The following is a 19,314-nucleotide window of genomic DNA, read 5'->3' as shown; positions in this document are numbered from 1 at the left end:
TGACCTAATATAGCTGCAAATGCTCATTGATTTCGGGTAGGATTTTGGGAGTTTATGACCTAATATAGCTTCAAATGCTACAAATTTATACATCAATGAAAAGAACTTACTAAAAGGAACATTTTGATTTGTAAACGTTCATTTTAAGTTAATCTGTAATGGGGATATGGGCATTTTAATGTCAGGTACCAGAATTTACTGATCAAAGTTATTGCCTGATATAATGAAATTGAACCTAAGTTTCTCACTTGGTGCCAAGTTTCAGAGTCCACCCTGATTTTCCTGATAATTCAAGGTTCTTACCATAAAACCCAAGTGGGTGAATTAGTTCGTTCGTTCGTTCATTTTAGATTGCCTTGCCTTATGCAAGACACATGCTCTCGCGTTGGCAGCCCGTAATTTGCACGGCCTCTGCCTAGAGAGATGAATTATCTTTTTAGATATTGAAAACAATATGCAGCGTACCAAAAGATGGATAAGAAGAGGGACCTTGTGTCCTTACCTATTATGAAAGAGACGATCAAAAATCTAGTGTTCAAAGAGACACGCATGGTGCATACGCTACTGGCTTTGGAGAATTGAAGAAGGATTGTAATATTTTTTTCTAATAACTTAAAATATCTAAAGTAATTATTGAAGAAAATTGGATCTCATGGGAAAACTGTGATTCGACCACTTTCCGAAGTACACCTTTCTTGAGATATTTTGACCAAGATCTCTTTCCTTTATCCCAACCAAAACTATTGCCCGGTTTTCAGGGACCATTTGTGCCTTATGTATGTTTAGGGGAGGAAGAATTTGGTGTGCATTGTACATAATGACGACATTTCTTTTTTTTGTATATACTATGCATTGTATCTTCGATCTCCCCTCGCACTGATTGGGACCTGAATGAACATGTCTGTTTTTCTCACCGTTAACTGTTAACAGCAACGGTTGTCGGTTGAACATGACACCAATGTGACGGGCCGAGAGAGGCTATGACTAAGAAGGCAGGATGAAAGCAACTGCGTAACTTTATTACAGAACATCTGTTTATATATACATAAACTCTAGGCAAAAAGGACATAAGAACATAACAGGCAATTTCATGTTCAACCGACAACCGTTGCTGTTAACAGTTAACGGTGAGAAAAACAGACATGTTTATTCAGATCCCTATCAGTGTGAGGGGAGAGCGAAGATACAAAGCATATTGTATACAAAAAAAGAAATGTCATTACTATGTACGATCGTGTGATACACGTTTGGTACAGCATGAACACTTTATGTGGACATATGTAGGAAGACAATTAAGTGAAGAAAAGGGAGTATTCAATTAGCGTTTAAATATAGAGGAAAAAGGTATGTGGAACATATATTTGGAATTCTAAGTAACAAATGAAGGATATCCCATCATCCCCTTAAAGTATCTCTCCATCTTGTTATGAATATTGTCAAAGATAGCTGTGTTCTTCATAACATTGTAAGAGAACGCGATGGCTTTAATTTTGAAAACACTCTAACAATAAATGGTTCAGAAGAGATAGAACATCCTATAAGTATACAAGCTGAACTAGCAGCAGATGACATCAGAAACACATTTATTGATTGCTTCGTGAGTGAAGTACGGCGTTTGAGTTGGCAATATATTAAAATATGTCATTGAAAAAAGTATGCAAACTTTCATCTATCTATTAGTAAGGGCTTTTATGACTAAACATGTGTATTATCTTATGAACGTCGTATTATCAAAATGATAACAAATGGTTAGCCACTTTTTACTTGATAAAAACGCTTGCAACATCAAAGATAAATAAATAATAAAAAACTCACCATATTCATATATCTCCTTACCACTAAGATTCTTAAACTCTAAATTCAAATCACAGCATACTTCTCTCTGAGCAGATGTAAAGAAATTACGACTTTTTACACCTCCATACTTCTATCTTATGAAATCGTTTCGACTAAAGAAAGAAGTTCTATATTGATATCTTGATCCATACCCAAATAATTCACGGCATGTTTTCCTGATGAAAAGTAATGACCTATTGATACTCACTGCTTGCAAAGGCGGAAAAAAGCCGCCTGGTGTGAAGACGAACATTGAACATGATGGCCAACTACAACCGCCAACGGGAGCGGCACCGCTTCCATCCGGTGGGACAACGCTCATGCAAAGCGGCACCGCGACGGCAAAGATATCTGTGCCGCTATAATGTGAAAGGCTCCATGCGTTTCAGAAGTCAACCAGACGTCAGCTGGGGATTTCAACCAAGCTGACCGACCTTTCTCTCATACTAAAATCGCTCACCCAATATCTCCCTCTGTGATCCCTCATGCTATGATCAGAGCAGTGCTACTATAGCGTGATATCTACCAGCCATTTTTTACTATAGCATGATATCTACCGATCTGTTTCTGCCCAAGGAGGTAACGGATGATCCAGAAAACATTACGATAGAAGCAGCAGCGGATGCAATGGCCGGCAATCCTGAACCTGACACGTAGAGAAACTAAGCAAAGGGGTCTGCCCCCTTCTATAATACTCTTACTTCCTTCATCCTTCCCCCCCCCACTTTACCTTCCCCTACTCCCCAACCAGAGGCCTGATGCCTCTTCATATAAGAAAAATTTGACTTACCCCTTCACTCCAAAATCCTACAATAAAAGAGGCGGATTATCCTTAACCTCATCCCACCTCTTACTTATCTGTCAGTGATTGCATTCCATCAGTCAACTTATAAGCGCAGTGCTGCTCCACTGGCAGAGCCAGATTTAAATAGTATAGTGTGAAAGGGCCCTTGGGGATCCAGTGCAGGACAGTCTAGTTTTAATTGGCAGCCAGTATAATTCAATTAGGATAGGAGTAATTCTTTCTCTGGATGGGGCACCTTTTATCAATCTTGCTCCTCTGTTTGGGTAGATTGTAATAGATAGGATTACAGTAGTCAATCCTGGTAATGGCACAGTTAATCAAAGGTTTCTTTACAGAATATTCATCCAGATACTTTTACAAAAAGAATGTTTCTAAGGTGATGGCCAGCGATTCTTGCGTTATTTATTTGAGCGAAGAGGGACAAATTAGAGACAAGTGATATACCAAAGTCGCAAAGTTAATTAGATATCGGGACCAGGTTAATAATGATGTCTATTTGGATGTCAGCCAAGTTTCTTTGGGTAATTTTTTCTTACCACCATAAACTCAGTTTTATTCAAATTTAGTATTAGTTGTTTAACTGTCATCCATTCCATAGCACCAGTAGGAGCGTGGTTTAAAGTTTCAACGGTATCATCAATGTCATTTGCGGAAGATAAAATTGTGTCATCTGCAAATAATTTAAACTTCACTGCATGTCTCTGTATAACTTTTGATGGACCTATAGTACAGATACAAAACAAGATTGGTCCTAGTACGCTTCCCTAGGGTACCCCACTGCTTAATGGTTTATATGATGAGTAATAGTTTCAAATTGGTACACAGTAGTTTCTGTCAACCAAATAATATCTTCTTCTTCTTCTTATTATTATTATTATTATTACTATTATTATTATTGTTATTATTATTATTATTACTATTATTATTATTATTATTATTATTATTATTATCGTCTAAGCTACATCCTAGTAGGAAAGAGAGGATGCTGTAAGCCCAATAAGGGTTCCAACAGGGAAAATAGCCAAATGAGGAAAGGAAATAAGGAAACAGATAGAATAGTAAGCCTAGGTGTATCCTTAGGCAAGATCATTCTAACCCAAGACAATGGAAGACCATGGTACAGAAACTATGGCACTACCCTAGACTAGAGAAAAATGGTTTGATTTTGGAGAGTCCTTCTCCTAGAAGAGCTGCTTACCATAGCTAAAGAGAGAGATTCTACCCTTATCGTGTGGAAAGTAGCCACTGAACAATTACAGTGCAGTAGTTAACCTCTTGAGTGAAGAAGAATTTTTCAGTTATCTTAGTATTGCCAGGTGCATGATGAAAAGGAAAATGTGTAAAGTATCAGTATGATGTTAGAAAGAAAATTTCAGGATAATTTCTTCAAATCTATTACAATTCATTACATTCTGTAGACATCTTTAGATTACCTTCATCAATAACCATGAACTATATCATGGAAGCTTATAAACTGGCCATGGAATGTAGGTGTTGCAGGTCCATTAATAGTGAAGTGAACCCGAGCCATTTCACTAAAGTCTTGTGCATTAAGGATGAGAAGAACAGTATGATTCAGTTCTTCTTTGTGAAGCAAAAGTGTTAAAATAACTCCTGAATCTTCATCCTCTTTGCCAGGCTCAGAGAGATACACAGGTTCAGACACAAAATAACTGGAATCACTCCAGACTAATTCTTTCCCTGATCGCACATCCAATTTAATAAGCGATGTAAAATCAATGCTTCCGCTCTCACTTCCAACTCCATAGACATACTTATAGGATTTGCCATTGTGAAAGTAGTTAATCCTGGGCATCTCCAAGAACATGTCATTTATAATGACTCCTTTCAGGAATATTTCATCGTCACCAGTTTTTACGGCAGAAGGTGATCTGGATGGTAATGATGAATCCTCTGGTACTATTTTGATTTCACTGTAGTCAGCCAGTAGCTCTTCATTGTGTGGAAGAGATTCAATATTTGCCAGTGGCATAACATACCTAGTTGCAACGGAATCAAACTTCTGTTTAGTTGGATCTGAATCCTTTTTCCTAATATTATCCAAATACAAGCTTTTGATAACTTCTCCTGATGAAATAGCGCTTACATCTACTACCAGTACGTCGGCAGTTTCATAAGCATTTATTTGATGGAAGGTGAAAAACTTGTCAGACGTAAACTTAGTGTCAATCTCTTCACCGTTGCTTCTTCTGATGACCCTAAAGCGGGTATTTTCCTCTGGGTACCAGACTAAGCCTTCCTCGGGAGGTGTATTCAGGTAATTAGAGGCCAGCATTGTAGGGACATTCATTGCCAGTGGAGTTTCAAATAGAATATAGTAGTTCTCTGTAATAGCAAAACTGTGCATATAGCCGGGGTTGAATCTCCAACGGGCGGGAATAGTGGCTTCTACTGAAGCATCTTCAAGAACTCCTGCTTTGTGGGAGATGATTGAATATCCTGGTCCTCGGTCACTGATTGTAGCAGCTAAGTTGTAAATAGTACCATCAGTTCCAACATGGGGATGTGCGCTCGCCCTTTGCACAGGTACAAAATCTGGTATTTTTACCTGCAATGCATACAAAAAATAAAAAATATGAGAATGAGAAATATTTCAATAATTGAATATTGCATTGTGGGTTTTCAATACTCACTGGCCACTGTATCAAACCAAGTTTATTCAAGTTTCTGACCAAAACCTTTAATCTTTTTCTTTTTTTAATATTTTATCTGCTCTTCTAATGATGTATGAACAGTCAAGTCTGAGATTCTTAGTTACCAAGGGATATACTTTTTATTCCTAGAGAACTATGAAAGTCTTTAAAGATAAAAAAAATCATAGCAATGAAGGCATAATCTTTTACCAAATATGAATTTAACAATGAAAGCATAATATTTTACCTGAATTTAACCATCCTACTTATCTACCATAATAACATATAATAAACTGCACTTACACCATCGCCTATCACTTGCAAATTACTGGGATCCACCACTCGCACAGTATCAGTTTCCGTCATGGCAATGAGCTGGTCATTCGCTTGCAGCACATTGACCAGGCAGTTGTCACCCATCTTTGGAGCTTCAAACCACGCTGAGAACTTCCCAAAGAGTGTTTGACAAGGATCAGGGTAGGCTGTCGTCCCGAATTCTGTTTCTGCTATGCGCTGTTCCCTCATATTAGTTTTGTAAGTGTCACTCTCCAGGATTCTAAAAAAAAAGAAAAAGAAAAAGGAGATATTTCCAATTAATTAGTGAAGCTCAAGAGGTCGATGAGATAATCGTTAGGCCTATCCTATATCAGAAAAAGAGGATGATTAACATAACTGTTTTTCTTTCAAAGTAAAATTACTTTAGTTTGATTGAATAAGAGTGCTGCCTAAAACTCAAAGCAAAGAGGGACACGTATGCTTTGGTTTTGTGCGAATAGAGCAATCTTTTAAAAGAAGCTTTGTCTACAGCATTAATGACAAAATCCTTATGTTTATTCGACTGAATATCCGTTCTGTTACTTAGTTGTCCATTAGATGAACTGTCCGCTTGTTCCCGCGCCTCCTATCTGGCCACCTACATAAGATACCTAAGGTTTCAATTGGCCGCCATAACCTCTTGCCGCTAACCTCACCGCTAGCCGCGCTTGGTCTGGCCGGGCCCTAACAGAATGCAATGATTTTCCCTCAACTATTTTCTATATTGTTTTCTTTTCTTCGAATTTTGGAATATTGTTAATTATTTTCACTTCTTAACTTTTGGCTCTGAGGACAACGCAAGGAAGTTTTCACTGGGTCAGTGGAAGTCTGAAATTTTTCAAGAAAAATCTCGCATTGAACACACAGTGGTCTCTTCTCACCTTGAAACGTAAGTAGCCTGTCCATTCTGTATTTGGACCATGTGAAGTAAAGCCAGTGGATCAAATAAGTGTTTGTAAGATGTATTTCCTACATGATGTACACCTGGGCCAACTCGAATGAGGCGTCCTTCCACCCATTCAGGGATGTGTCCTTCCAATTTACCCTGGACAGGGTTGGGCGTGTCCTGGTCGCAGTGACGAAGCCATGAAGACTGCGTTGTAGAGTGTTCTGATGACGCGGCCGCTAGGCCTACTAAGGATAGCAAAACCACCTGAAAGAGATAAGCATCTTGCTCTAAAAATTTCTCATTAAATAGGAAATAAATATATATTATGATAACTTCTTTGGTAATATAGCTCGTTAGTCATTACATTTTTTACATTTTAAGAGCAAATAAAAAAATAATTTCTTTAGGTACAGTTGGACACAGGAATTCCTGATACACCTCGCTACGAAGTGCACCTTCTGACAACTTTACTGTGCGGCAACTATCCAAACAGTAGGGAGAAATGGCAGAGGTGGCGGGCTGGGCTACATACAGAATCTAGCCATCAGTATTGCCAGGTTTTCCAAGTAAGAAAAGGCCAATTTCTAATCAACTACAGCTTTAAAAGGCCAACTCATTGGTAAAAAAAGGTAAGAAATATAGCATTTAAGGGCACCCTTTGTTCATGATATTGCTAAAGGCCAACCAATTTTGCAAAGGCCAAATTTTAGGTTTTTGGCCTGAAAAAGGCCAACTGGCAACCCTGCTAGCCATGCATTAGGGTGTGACTGGGTGCACTGCTTCAGAACGAAGTGTGCCAGGATATCCTGCGCCCCGCTGCACATATGTGCAATAATCATAATTACACGAGAGATGTAAGTAAGTGCGAGGGTTTAATATATAGTTAAGTCTTAAGAATAATCAGTTAACAATTTATGAATGTCCACACAAATGTCCATAATAGAAAAGGTAAATGCCAAAAGAAATTCACTTTACTGCATATAGCGTATACGCTGTATTGTTGCTAATGGAAAGATGTATAGTTTTTTCCTTTAGAACTAAAGACATATTGGAATATCTGAAAGATTGGAAGAAGATGGGAATAGATGATAATGAAAGATATGAAGTTTGAACTAATGCGTGATGCAAAATTGATCCCTTTAATAGAACGTACAACTGGTTCTTAACTATACACGCCGTAAAATAAGTTTACGGGCACTCTATCAATTAATAAGGTAAAGGTGTTTGGTTTCAGTTCGAGTTTCATCAAAATAGATGCTCACCAGAACGTTAGTCGGGAAAGCCCAAACCCCAACTGTGGTGCCCAACCACAGGCACCACAGTAGTGGCCTCCTCAGTAAACAGCTTAAACTCAAAGTCCCGGGCTGAGATCGATCTGCTGCAATGCGAATGCTAGGCAAATACGTTATCACTGTACTAGCCAAAATAGGTGCAAAGCTTTTAAGCTTATACCCTATATTATAATTGAGCCTTTGCCTTGTAACCATAGAAAACCGCCTTATGAAAATCTTAAATTTGACTTTGATCCCAGTCTACCTTGAAATTAGCTGGGATAATGTCAACAGCTTCTTATGCAATGAATGCAACATTGTCCCGTTAACGGAAATACTTCAGGGTTTATGGCCGTATAAAATGAACCATTTGACGGAATTTTCTAGATTTTGAAAGGTAGACAGATAAAAATTATATCATGCGCATGGTCTTGTCATGTGATTTGGATTTGATTGCCGGCTTAGTGGTCGGCATAATATAAAATTCTTGCTCACTTTTTTGAGTTCATTAGGGAAAGTTCATTCGAAGACAAGTTCTCAGAGCGCTAAAAAATGAAACGAATAGGCTAGCTCTCTGTTGAGGTCCACGTCAGACACATTGAATCCGTTTCTTGTTCTTATCTCACTGATTAGACACTTTAATTTCAAATGTCCTTTAAAAATTAAAGACATTTCCGTTTAGAGAGTTTTCTTAATATTTCCTCTTTGACCTAAACTTAGTAGCTCTCAAATACGGTGCCTACTGCCCTTGTCTTACTTCAATTTGGTTTCCTCATGCAAGGTGAAACCCGGAATTATCAATAGAGTAGGGGTTTATAAATGGAAATAAATCTGGTTAAACTACCTTCGAGTTATGAATATAATGTTTAAATTCGATTCATAATTAAGTTAAAACCGACTTACTTGAAATTGAAACGTGTAGGTGAACATCTCTAGTCTAAAGGCGCGATCTTCTTCCTCCCCGAATTCAGACGCTTACTGAGAGAGATAGAAGGCAGGGAAGAAGGGTGGGAGAGTGACTTACATAAACAACAGATTCAATTAGTCATCTTCATGTAACATTATGAGTCAACTCTTACGAAGATAGAATTCACTAGAATTTCCACTCGGTAAATGCTTCTTGGTCCCACATGTGATGACAGTTCACAAATATAAGATTTAGAAAAAAAAAAAAGAAAAAAAAAACGTGACCAAAGGCCCTAAGCCCAAATTATTTTATAACTAAAAATAATGATCAAGCTTTTTTTACACTTGTAATATCTATACAACTTGACTTGTGGTAAACAGTTTAATCAATGACCGATTAGATAAAGGAAAACCTTGTGTTCTCTTCTTTTTTTTTATGGAAGAAAAAGTATTTTAGGAAATTTTTAAATCAGCTCAAGTTGAAGAGTGATGGACTTAAAAAGTGGAAATGTGTGTGTGGGTTTTTTTTTTTTAATATAAAAGGAAGTTAAAGGAAATTTATGTGTAATCAGTCGCAGCTGACCTGAATCTATATCACCCAACTTACCTTGATACAGAGCATTTTTATTCATCTTTCTTTCTCTTTCGTATCTTTTAAATTTTGTCTTTTTTCTCGTGTTTATTTTATCTTTAGCCCAAAAGCTTTGTAAATTTTCACATCACAAAGACCTCCCATTTGTTTATGATTCATTAAAAGATGACGTTGCAGCATTCATAATCTGAAAAGAGATGGCGATATAATTCAAGTGTGATTTTATTCCAAATCCCTGAAAATAGGAATGAAAGACTATTGGGTACAAAGAGCAGTAGCCGGAAAAGGGGTCAGCTAACCTAAAACGTGATGAGATGTTTAGACCGCCTTTGTCAACAGGCGTATTTGTTAATTCGTTTGTTTCCATAATATTCGTTCGTTCGTTTTAGATTATCTTGCCTATAGCGAGACAAGGGGTCTTGCACTAAAGCAGGTAAGAATGAGAATGTCAAAGCAAGGGGAGATGAGAAAAGCTTTCATAATGTGTTCTCAGACCGGCGGCGGGGAGGAGGAAGTTGATGACTTAACGTGCCTAGGCCTAGGGACAAGCAAAGTCTAAAGAAAGATCTTGGGGACAAGCATGCTCTAGTCTCAGCACGAACCGTCAGGAGGAATAGGACTGTAGGAGTTCTTGTTGCGACCAAAGTATATAGAATGCCTTACGGGCGTAGGAGCATATATTTCTTCAGGGAGTGGGGACTAAAGTTTGAAAAGACACTGATGCTGGGCGGGTCTGGGGCCCCCTAAAAAGAAAATACGAGAAAACACATTTAGATGCGATTTCCTGGCATCTGACAGCTGATTGTAAAAAAAAAAAAAATAAAAAAAAATAATAATAATAATAATTTTTTTATGTGACCAATTACAATTTGTACACAATGACCATCATAAAATACCAGTCGCCCTACTTAATGAATTTACCAAAAACATTACTTTTTTTCTATTAACTCATTCCAATATCGATCAAGTTGGGGCTATCAGTTTTCTAAGCCTATTGTATTTTTACTTAGGACTTATATCTATCATTAGTTTTCAATTTCCAATTTTCATCACCATCTCCTCCTACGACTATTGGCGCAAAGGGCCTCGGTTAGATTTGAGCTTTTAATTGAAAGATTTTCCATACCTTATCTACTTCACGCTTCTTAGTCCTTAGCTAAGTAGGCCTAGGTCTTCCAAATCTTCTAGTGCCTTGAAGAGCCCAGTTAAACGTTTGGTGAACTAATCTCTCTTGGGGAGTGCGAAGCGCATGACCAAACCATCTCCATCTACCCCTCACCATGATCTCATCCATATATGGCACTCTAGTAATTTCTCTTATAGCTTCATTTCTAATCATGTCCTGCCATTCAACTCCCAATATCCTTCTGAGGTCTGTATTCTAAAAATCTACAAAATCTGTTAGATTTTGTTTCATTGTCATACCACTACTCATGTCCATACAGTAACACCTATCTCACTAAACTGATATATAGCCTGATTTTTATATGTAACTTCAGGCGATTTGATTTAATAGTAGATGGAGGATATTTCATAGTAAATTTCGCCAAACTTTAAACAAAATGTTTGTTTTACTGCTCTACATATTCAGCTCGGAAAAAAAAATATATTATTCCACAAAATAAGAGAGATATAAAAGACCTGAAATAATTACCGCCTATTAAGTTTACACTCAGATATATATGAAATATTTACAAAGACATGGGCGTAGGGGTGGGGGGGGGGGGGAGCCGGGTGGGCTTTAGACCGTTCCCCCTTTTTGCCGACAGTTCACTTGTTTACTTATTAAACTGCATACTTTTGAAAGCACAAGAAAGATTAAAATATATTACACTACATAAACTTAGTAACACATTCTTCATAGAAATTATCATTCAAAACCAATTTCTCGAAAAGGTTTTTGTTAATTTGCATTTCCAAGTAAGAGTAAGGAATATATATATATATATATATATATATATATATATATATATATATATATATATATATATATATGCATATATATATATATATATATATATATATATAAATATGTATATATATATATATATATATATATATATATATATATATATATATATATATATATATATATATATATATATACATGTGTGTGTACATCAACATAAAGTACATATATGCATTATATATATATATATATATATATATATATATATATATATATATATATATATATATATATATATATATATACATATATATATATATATATATATATATATATATATATATATATATATATATATATATACATATATATATAAATATATATATATATATATATATATATATATATATATATATATATATATATATATATATATATATATAATGTACATGATTTAACATATATACACATGAATATAATTATAGATGTACATAATTTGGTATATGCATATATATGTTATAATTATATATATCCACACACACACACACACACACACACACACACACATATATATATATATATATATATATATATATATATATATATATATATATATATATATATATACATATATATATATATATATATATATATATATATATATATATATATATATATATATATATATATATACCAGAATGCGTGAAATATCACAAGAGGTTGGGCTTAAGATAAATAAAAGAAAGACAAAGATGATGAAAACGGAATCTGCAATGGAAGATGAAATATCATTGGAGAGAGAAAGGATTAATGAGTTAGAATCATTTAAATATTTATGAACTATGATATGTAATTCAGGGTCTTTAGTATTGGAATTTAATGAAAAATTGAAAAAAAAAAGAAAATCAGACAATGGCTAGGTTGAATAAAATTTTGAAATAAAATCGCCTGAAATTAAACATAAAAATCAGGCTATGTATCAGTTTTGTGAGATCGGTGTTACTGTACGGACATGACAATGAAACAATATCCAACAGATTTGGTAGCTTTAAGAATAAAGCCCTCAGGAGAATATTGGGAGTTAAATGGCAGGACAGGATTAGAAATGAAACTATAAGAGAAATTATTCGAGTGCCATATGTGGATGAGATCATGGCGAGGGGCAGATGGAGATGGCAAAATTTGGTCATGCTCTTCGCACTCCCCAAGAGAGATTAGTTCACAAAACTTTCAACTGGGCTGAACAAGGCGCTAGAAGGGTTGGAAGACCCAGACTTACATGGCTGAGGACTATGAAGTGTGAAGTAGGAGACAACGATTGGGGAAGTATTGATTTAAAAGCTCAAAATAGAGAGCACTGACGAAATCTAACTGAGGCCCTTTGCGTCAATAGGCGTGGGAGGAGATGGTGGTGATGGTGATATATATATATATATATATATATATATATATATATATATATATATATATATATATATATATATATATATATATATGTGTGTGTGTGTGTATATATATATATGTATGTATGTATGTATGTATGTATGTATGTATGTATGTATATATATCAGAAATTTGGGCTTTAAGACGAAAAGAGGAAGCAAAGCTTGAGAGAACAGAGATAAGAATGCCAAGGTGGATAATGGGTGTATCATTGTGTGAAAGATTAGAAAATGGTGAAATAAGAAGAGTGGCAGGTGTAGTGAAGATTACTGAGATGATAAGAGTGTCACGACTGAGATGGTGTGGGCACATGTTGAGGAAAAGTAGGATGCTATAAGCCCAAGAGCTCCAACAGGGAAAAATAGCCCAGTAAGGAATAGAAATAAAGAAATATACGAGAGAAATATTGAACTACTAGAATAAAATATTTTAAGAAGAATAACCCTAAAATAGACATTTCATATCTAAACTATAAACTTCAAAAAAAAAAAAAAGGCAGATAAATAAGCTAGAATAGTGTGCCTGAGTGTGCCCTTAAGCAAGGGAACTCTACCTCAAGACAGTGGAAGACCATGGTACAAAGGCTATGGCACTACCCGAGACTAGAGAACAATGGTTTGATTTTGGAGTGTCCTTCTCCTAGAAGAGCTGTTTACCATAGCTAAAGTCTCTTCTAATTGTTTCATTGCGAAGATATGTTGGAAAATATCAGTTTGAAGCACTTGTACGGTGTTCACCACCAGTGTTTACACTGAATAATTAAAGTATAGAATCATTTCTTTTCTTTGTTGTACAGTACACACTAATTAGGAACATTGTACGGGCGATTGAACATCTGTCGTACACTCTTCACTAATGCAGTTTTCATTATTATTTATTCAATGTTCGACAGAAGAATAAAACTAATATGTTTGTACCCATCATAAAATATTCAACAATTTACTTTCACATCATGTGGAACAAACATCACTTAATGATATGTAACTTAACCAAAAAAAAAAAAAAAAAAAAAAATTTCCTTTTTAGAATTTTGGAAACTTTTGATGTTTTCAACAAAGATCACCAAGAAAACTGATTGACAAATAAACCAGTAAAAATTATATTAGCCATATATATATATATATATATATATATATATATATATATATATATATATATATATATATATATATATATATATATATATATATATATATATATATATACACACACATTTCAGTGTAGAAAAAGTGCCGTTTATTAATGTTAGGAAAAGGCTGAACGTATCATGAAATGTACTTTTGATTAACAGAGACAATGTGAAGTGTATAAGGAAGCTATGGCCAAGAGGGGTAGATGTTGAGAACGATTAAAGAATTGGATGTTTTTTTTTTTCAATTAATAAAATTTGTATGACTAAGAGACGTAGACGAAACCACAAACATATAACTGGAAAATAAATTGAATGTTTCAAGATTGAGTCCTCATGTAACGTATCGATCAATTTAAACAGGAGCGAGGTTAGCATGAAATTTCAACTCGGGTATTCGTCAGTGGTGGTTAACGGCTTCTCAGCCAATATTCAAGTTCCGAAACTTATTTCAAATTTGTTTAATGGTAGTTTACGATGGGAATCCTAAATTACCATTAGTTTTACTAGTGATCAAAATAAAACTCTTTAGTAAGTATCAAGATTAGAGAGCAAACGTGAGGTTATGGATCCCTTTGACTCAGAAGAAAGAAAGCACCACTGTCCTTATTAAGAATTAGCGTCTCAAGGTGGCATAAACGTAGTCCTTCAGTATATAATCTTTGGTACGTACCACCCATTTACTTTGGGTCCACCCACCCACGATCCCACCTGCGCGTGACTCAATTAACTCAATGCTCAGCTATCATTCTCTTAGCATATCTGTACTCCGCTGGGAGCGCCAATACGCGTCTGGACTCAGGAGTGACTGGCATAGCTTACTTTTCACAGATTTCTTAGTTCCAGTAACAAAAATAGGAATTGCTTGCGTTGACTATAATGCATAGCTTAAATGTCATTTTAGTAGCAACCTACTCTTGTTTTATAATGACTGACATAATACGCGCCATGGAGGTATGGCGATCCGTAAAAGTTTCATATTCTCGACTTCAAACCGGATCACTCCAGCAGGATTCGGCAAGAGTGTTTCTACTGGGTCCAAGCAGGATGTTTTCGTTTCTTTGTTCTCTCCAGTGCCAGCAAAGGGAATGGTGCAATCTCTGGTGCCCAGATCAGTCTCCCACCAATACCTGCCTTCTCTTCGAGATGTTTGTTGTCAGTGGATACAGTGAAACCAATCTTATTGATGTTCTCAACTGTTATACCAGGAGACCTCGCGACTTTGCTGTAGGGGCAGTTGCTGAAGGGGTACCACCGATAGCAGCAGTGATAGAGAGAAATATAGATCATATGATTGACGGGATATATGAATATGGGCAGATGAGCAAATGTTATTATAGTGGCGATTTTTCCTACCCCTGGCTCAAGATAGACATAGGAGAGGTGAGACCCATCCGACGGGTCTTGTTTGTGTTGCAACCCAACATATATGCTAGTGATTACTACAACTTCGAAGTTCGCATCGGACAAGAGGATTTACCTGAGCAAGATTTTCCCAAATATGAATATTTCGGATATTTCCCCGGTCCCTCGGTTACCAGCCAAGTAGTAACCTTTAGTCGAGAGACTCCGGTGTGGGGTAGATACGTCACCTTTCAACGCTTTACCGCGAGTATCTGTGACACAGATCAGGGTTATGGATTGAGAACGTGTACGCTGCAGTTCTGCCATATTGAAATCAACTGAGACGAACGTCGAAATTCCGTTGACGAACGTGACGGCATTAACAGGCCATTATTCCTATGATATTAAATCTATAGTAGATAAAGTAGGCTGGAATGTGTGGAAGAAAGAGACTTGACAGTGTGAAGCATTAGTATTAGAGTGAAAGTAGTGGATACAGTTCTTTGTAAATTGCAAAATTGGTTTGGCACGACTGTAAAAGACACTTCATGCAACGTTGAAATATTTGCTAGGAACTTTGAAAGCGAAAAGACTCACAGTTGACAACATGCAATTTTAGAAAACTGTCATATTTCATATATACGAATGTAGAAACGATTGTGTACATGTTTGAGCAGCAAAACTGAACGGCGTTTTCAATTGCCAGTTGAAACCAACAACACAGTCGGACGCCATCGAACGGCCTACAGTTATCAAACATCCAAGACTTAAGGTGTGTGGTTGTTAACCTCACCTCATAAGGACTTTCTCAAACCTGGAAAGAAAACACTAAGAGATAAAAAGATTATGATAAAATATATTAAAATTTTGATATTTGTTAACAGCAAGACAAATAAGGTAATGCCGTCAGTATTATTAGCTCCAAAATTCACAGGAAACATTTCATCGTTCTTTAATTAGCTCTTTCAATTAAATAACTGTACTTTGTATCTAATATTTTAACATCAAATATGTTGAAGAGTGATTTCTCTTTTTACAAGAGCCTAAGTTTTCACATTTTTAGTTATTTTTACATATGAATTTAACATCTTTAAGTCCTTGTCAATTTTCATCTCCATAGAATAGGCCTATTATGCTTTTTGGGTTGCCATCAATCTTGACCAATCGCACCTGCATTCACATCTATTTGTAATTATTGTTGATATCTGCTGAGACTATACGCATTAAATAAAAAAAACAATAATGAAAAGGTTACATTATTAGAAAATATCATAAGTCAATCGTGTAATTTAAAAACTAACATTTCCGGAAGAAACATACATAATTCTGGCTTAAATTGTTATTAAACGTATTATCCTTCGAAAAATTAATTTGTACAGGAATGAACATATAATAAGATGAATGACAAATGAGTGAAGAAGAAAACTTTCAAGACAAGTGAAGGACATAGAAGGTTAAAGAGAAAGGTAGGCCTATACTCATGGAAAAAGTCAACACGTCTTGAGGTCTCTGCTTTCACAACTGTTATTTGTGTCATCTAATTTTAAGTTTGCGAGTGCATTCTGATGTAAAATAGTAATATTGATGATTCAGTAAAGTTAACGATTAATATATATATATATATATATATATATATATATATATATATATATATATATATATATATATATATATATATATATATATATATATATATATATATATATATATATATATATATATATATATATGTACATATATATATATATATATATATATATATATATATATATATATATATATATATATATATATATATATATATAGAAAGAAAGAAAGAAAGACCGAGAAAAAGGTTACCTTAGTTGGAAATAGGCAGTCTCGCTGTCGAATTTTCAATGATAATGCTATTATAGAAAGTATATAGGTTTAGGATACATGATTTTTGATGACTAATAAGAATAATAATGATAAACAGAATAAATTTTCTATATTTTTCCTGTGATTGCCGTATGATGTAATTACATAAGTATCATCAAATAACAGTAATGCAGTACGGGATAATTTTTTAGAGGAACTATTCTCATGTTGGTACGGAGTAATATTGTAAAAACTGCCTAAGTATTTTCCTCAAAATGAGGAAGGGCATAGGGTTTAATATAAGAGAATCAAATATTATCACAGTTCAGAATTCTGAGGCTGTGAGCGGGGTGTAGTTGTTACAGTGTGTACTTCCGTTTTACAGCAGGCAGTCCAAGTTAACGTCTTTGTTACATTCAGGTGGAGCACAGCTGGTCTGATTTTGAAAGGGGAATAAACCATTTTTTGGGGAAGGCAACTTTGGTGGGGGCGAGGTGAATACATGTAAATAGGGACCCCTTGTTATTAATTTAGGGTTGTGGTAGCCTGTTAGTAATGTCCTTGCCTGGTGATCTCGAGACTGGGGTTCAAGTCCCGTTAGTTCCTTTAGTGTCTGCAGCCTCACTATCCTTATGAGCTAAGGAGGTGGGCTTTGGGGTGCTTTTAGATTTACTGCTGAGACAGCAGCAGCCATTATGGTCAGTCTCCAGGGTTTTGTCCTGCTTTCCAGAGCAATGTCACTATCCCTTGCCTCTGCCATTCATGAGCGACCTTTAAGCCAATTGTATACTCTATTTATTGGTGATAATGTAGATTATTTTGTGTTTTTCTGTTACAGAGCTCTATTAAAGTATAATATAGCCAAATCAGAATATACTTTTCACTTGCAAGATTGATATTAACTTATGCGCACCAGTCGTAGCACAGCACTGTGCCAATGATACAAATTTTCTTGCCTTTGAGAATAAAGCATTGAGAAGGATTTTGGGAAACAAATGGCAGCAGCATATAAACAAATGCAGCTATTCACGAGGTGGCAGGGGTGCCCAACGTGAACGATATAATATGGCTATGAAGATAGAGATGAATGTACCTGAATGGAAGCCGTGGGGCAGGAGAGGACGTGGTAGACCAAGAGAAACATGGCTGATGACAATGTAGAGGGAGGTTGGAGCCGAGAATTAGGTTGAGCTCGGAGAGATGGCACAGGAAAGAGATATATGGCTGAAATTCATTGAGGCCCTATGCTTCCCGTGGGTGCCAGGGGATTAAATAGTAGTAGCATATCTTTATCTACACCAAACCTGTAGCTGCGGTGAACTGTTTATGCTACAGGATGTGATTAGGAGCACAAGATTGTAATACACACTATTTTATTTCACAACTAAATATTCATCCTCAACCCTTTCCTGTGTAAACTTCCTTAAGTGCACATTCCGTTGTACTGCTTACAATAATATTCAAATAAATGTTGCATAATGATAGCCACCCACACTTGTCTTTAATTAACCTCGACTAATGCAATGTATGAAACTCGGAATTAGTAACTGCATACCGGTGGGCTTCAAACATACTTTAGCATTGCTTGTAGATACTGTACGGTATATGTAAAGCCCTTAAGAATCACCATTATTATTATTATTATTATTATTATTATTATTATTATTATTATTATTATTATTATTATTATTATTATTATTATTATTATTATCACAAGGTAAGCTGTAACTCTAGTTGGAAAAGCAGGATGCTAGAAGCTCAACAGCTTATAACCTAGTGAGGAAAGGAAATAAGTAAACTGCAAGGAACGTGATACACAATGAATATAAAGTAGGCCTCTTTTAAGAACAGAAACAACATTGAATTTGATCTTTCATATATAAACTATGCAAACTTGAAAACCAGAGGAAGGGGAAACAAGACAGAATAGCATGCCTGAGTGTACCCTCAAGCAAGAGAACTCTACCCCACGACAGTGGAAGACCATGGTACTGATGCTATGGCACTACCCAAGCCTAGAAAGCAATGGTTTGATTTTGGATTGTCCTCCTAGATGATCTGCTTACCGTAGCTAAAGAGTCTCTTCTAGAGGTTTAATTGCTGGTAATTAATTTTCGGTATTTCAAACACCTCTATCCTATTTATTAGACTTTCATGGCAAGCGCATTTGTTACTGCCAATATATTCCGATTGGAAGAGGCTCTATAATATATCGATAAGAACAATAGAATATCATTAGTCCTATCTTAATGCATTTGGGAAAATATACTCTACTTGATACACAAGTTTCAAAGAAAAGGTAAAAAATACTGTTGAAAAATAATTCAAACTAATTTCTTCATCTACGACGCAATATGTCTGATCGTGGGTAGGAAGGGTGTT

The 19,314-nt window shown here is 35.5% G+C and overlaps 1 protein-coding gene across 1 annotated transcript; it reads right to left on the bottom strand.

The window, feature by feature from the left end:
- Window positions 1–4,019: 4,019 nt before the first annotated feature.
- On the bottom strand, window positions 4,020–8,919 carry LOC137640161 (carotenoid isomerooxygenase-like). Its single transcript, XM_068372675.1, has 4 exons — window positions 8,674–8,919; window positions 6,492–6,763; window positions 5,599–5,851; window positions 4,020–5,210 (listed from the first exon to the last, which is right to left on the bottom strand). The coding sequence occupies exons 1-4, from the start codon at window positions 8,698–8,700 to the stop codon at window positions 4,080–4,082; spliced, it is 1,683 nt and encodes a 560-aa protein (XP_068228776.1). The 5' UTR covers window positions 8,701–8,919; the 3' UTR covers window positions 4,020–4,079.
- Window positions 8,920–19,314: the final 10,395 nt, after the last annotated feature.

This window comes from Palaemon carinicauda, chromosome 4 (genome assembly GCF_036898095.1).
Source record: "Palaemon carinicauda isolate YSFRI2023 chromosome 4, ASM3689809v2, whole genome shotgun sequence".
NCBI lineage: Eukaryota > Metazoa > Arthropoda > Malacostraca > Decapoda > Palaemonidae > Palaemon > Palaemon carinicauda.
The sequence above is the reverse complement of the archived record's forward strand: the minus strand, read 5'-3'. Positions and strand labels throughout refer to the sequence as shown.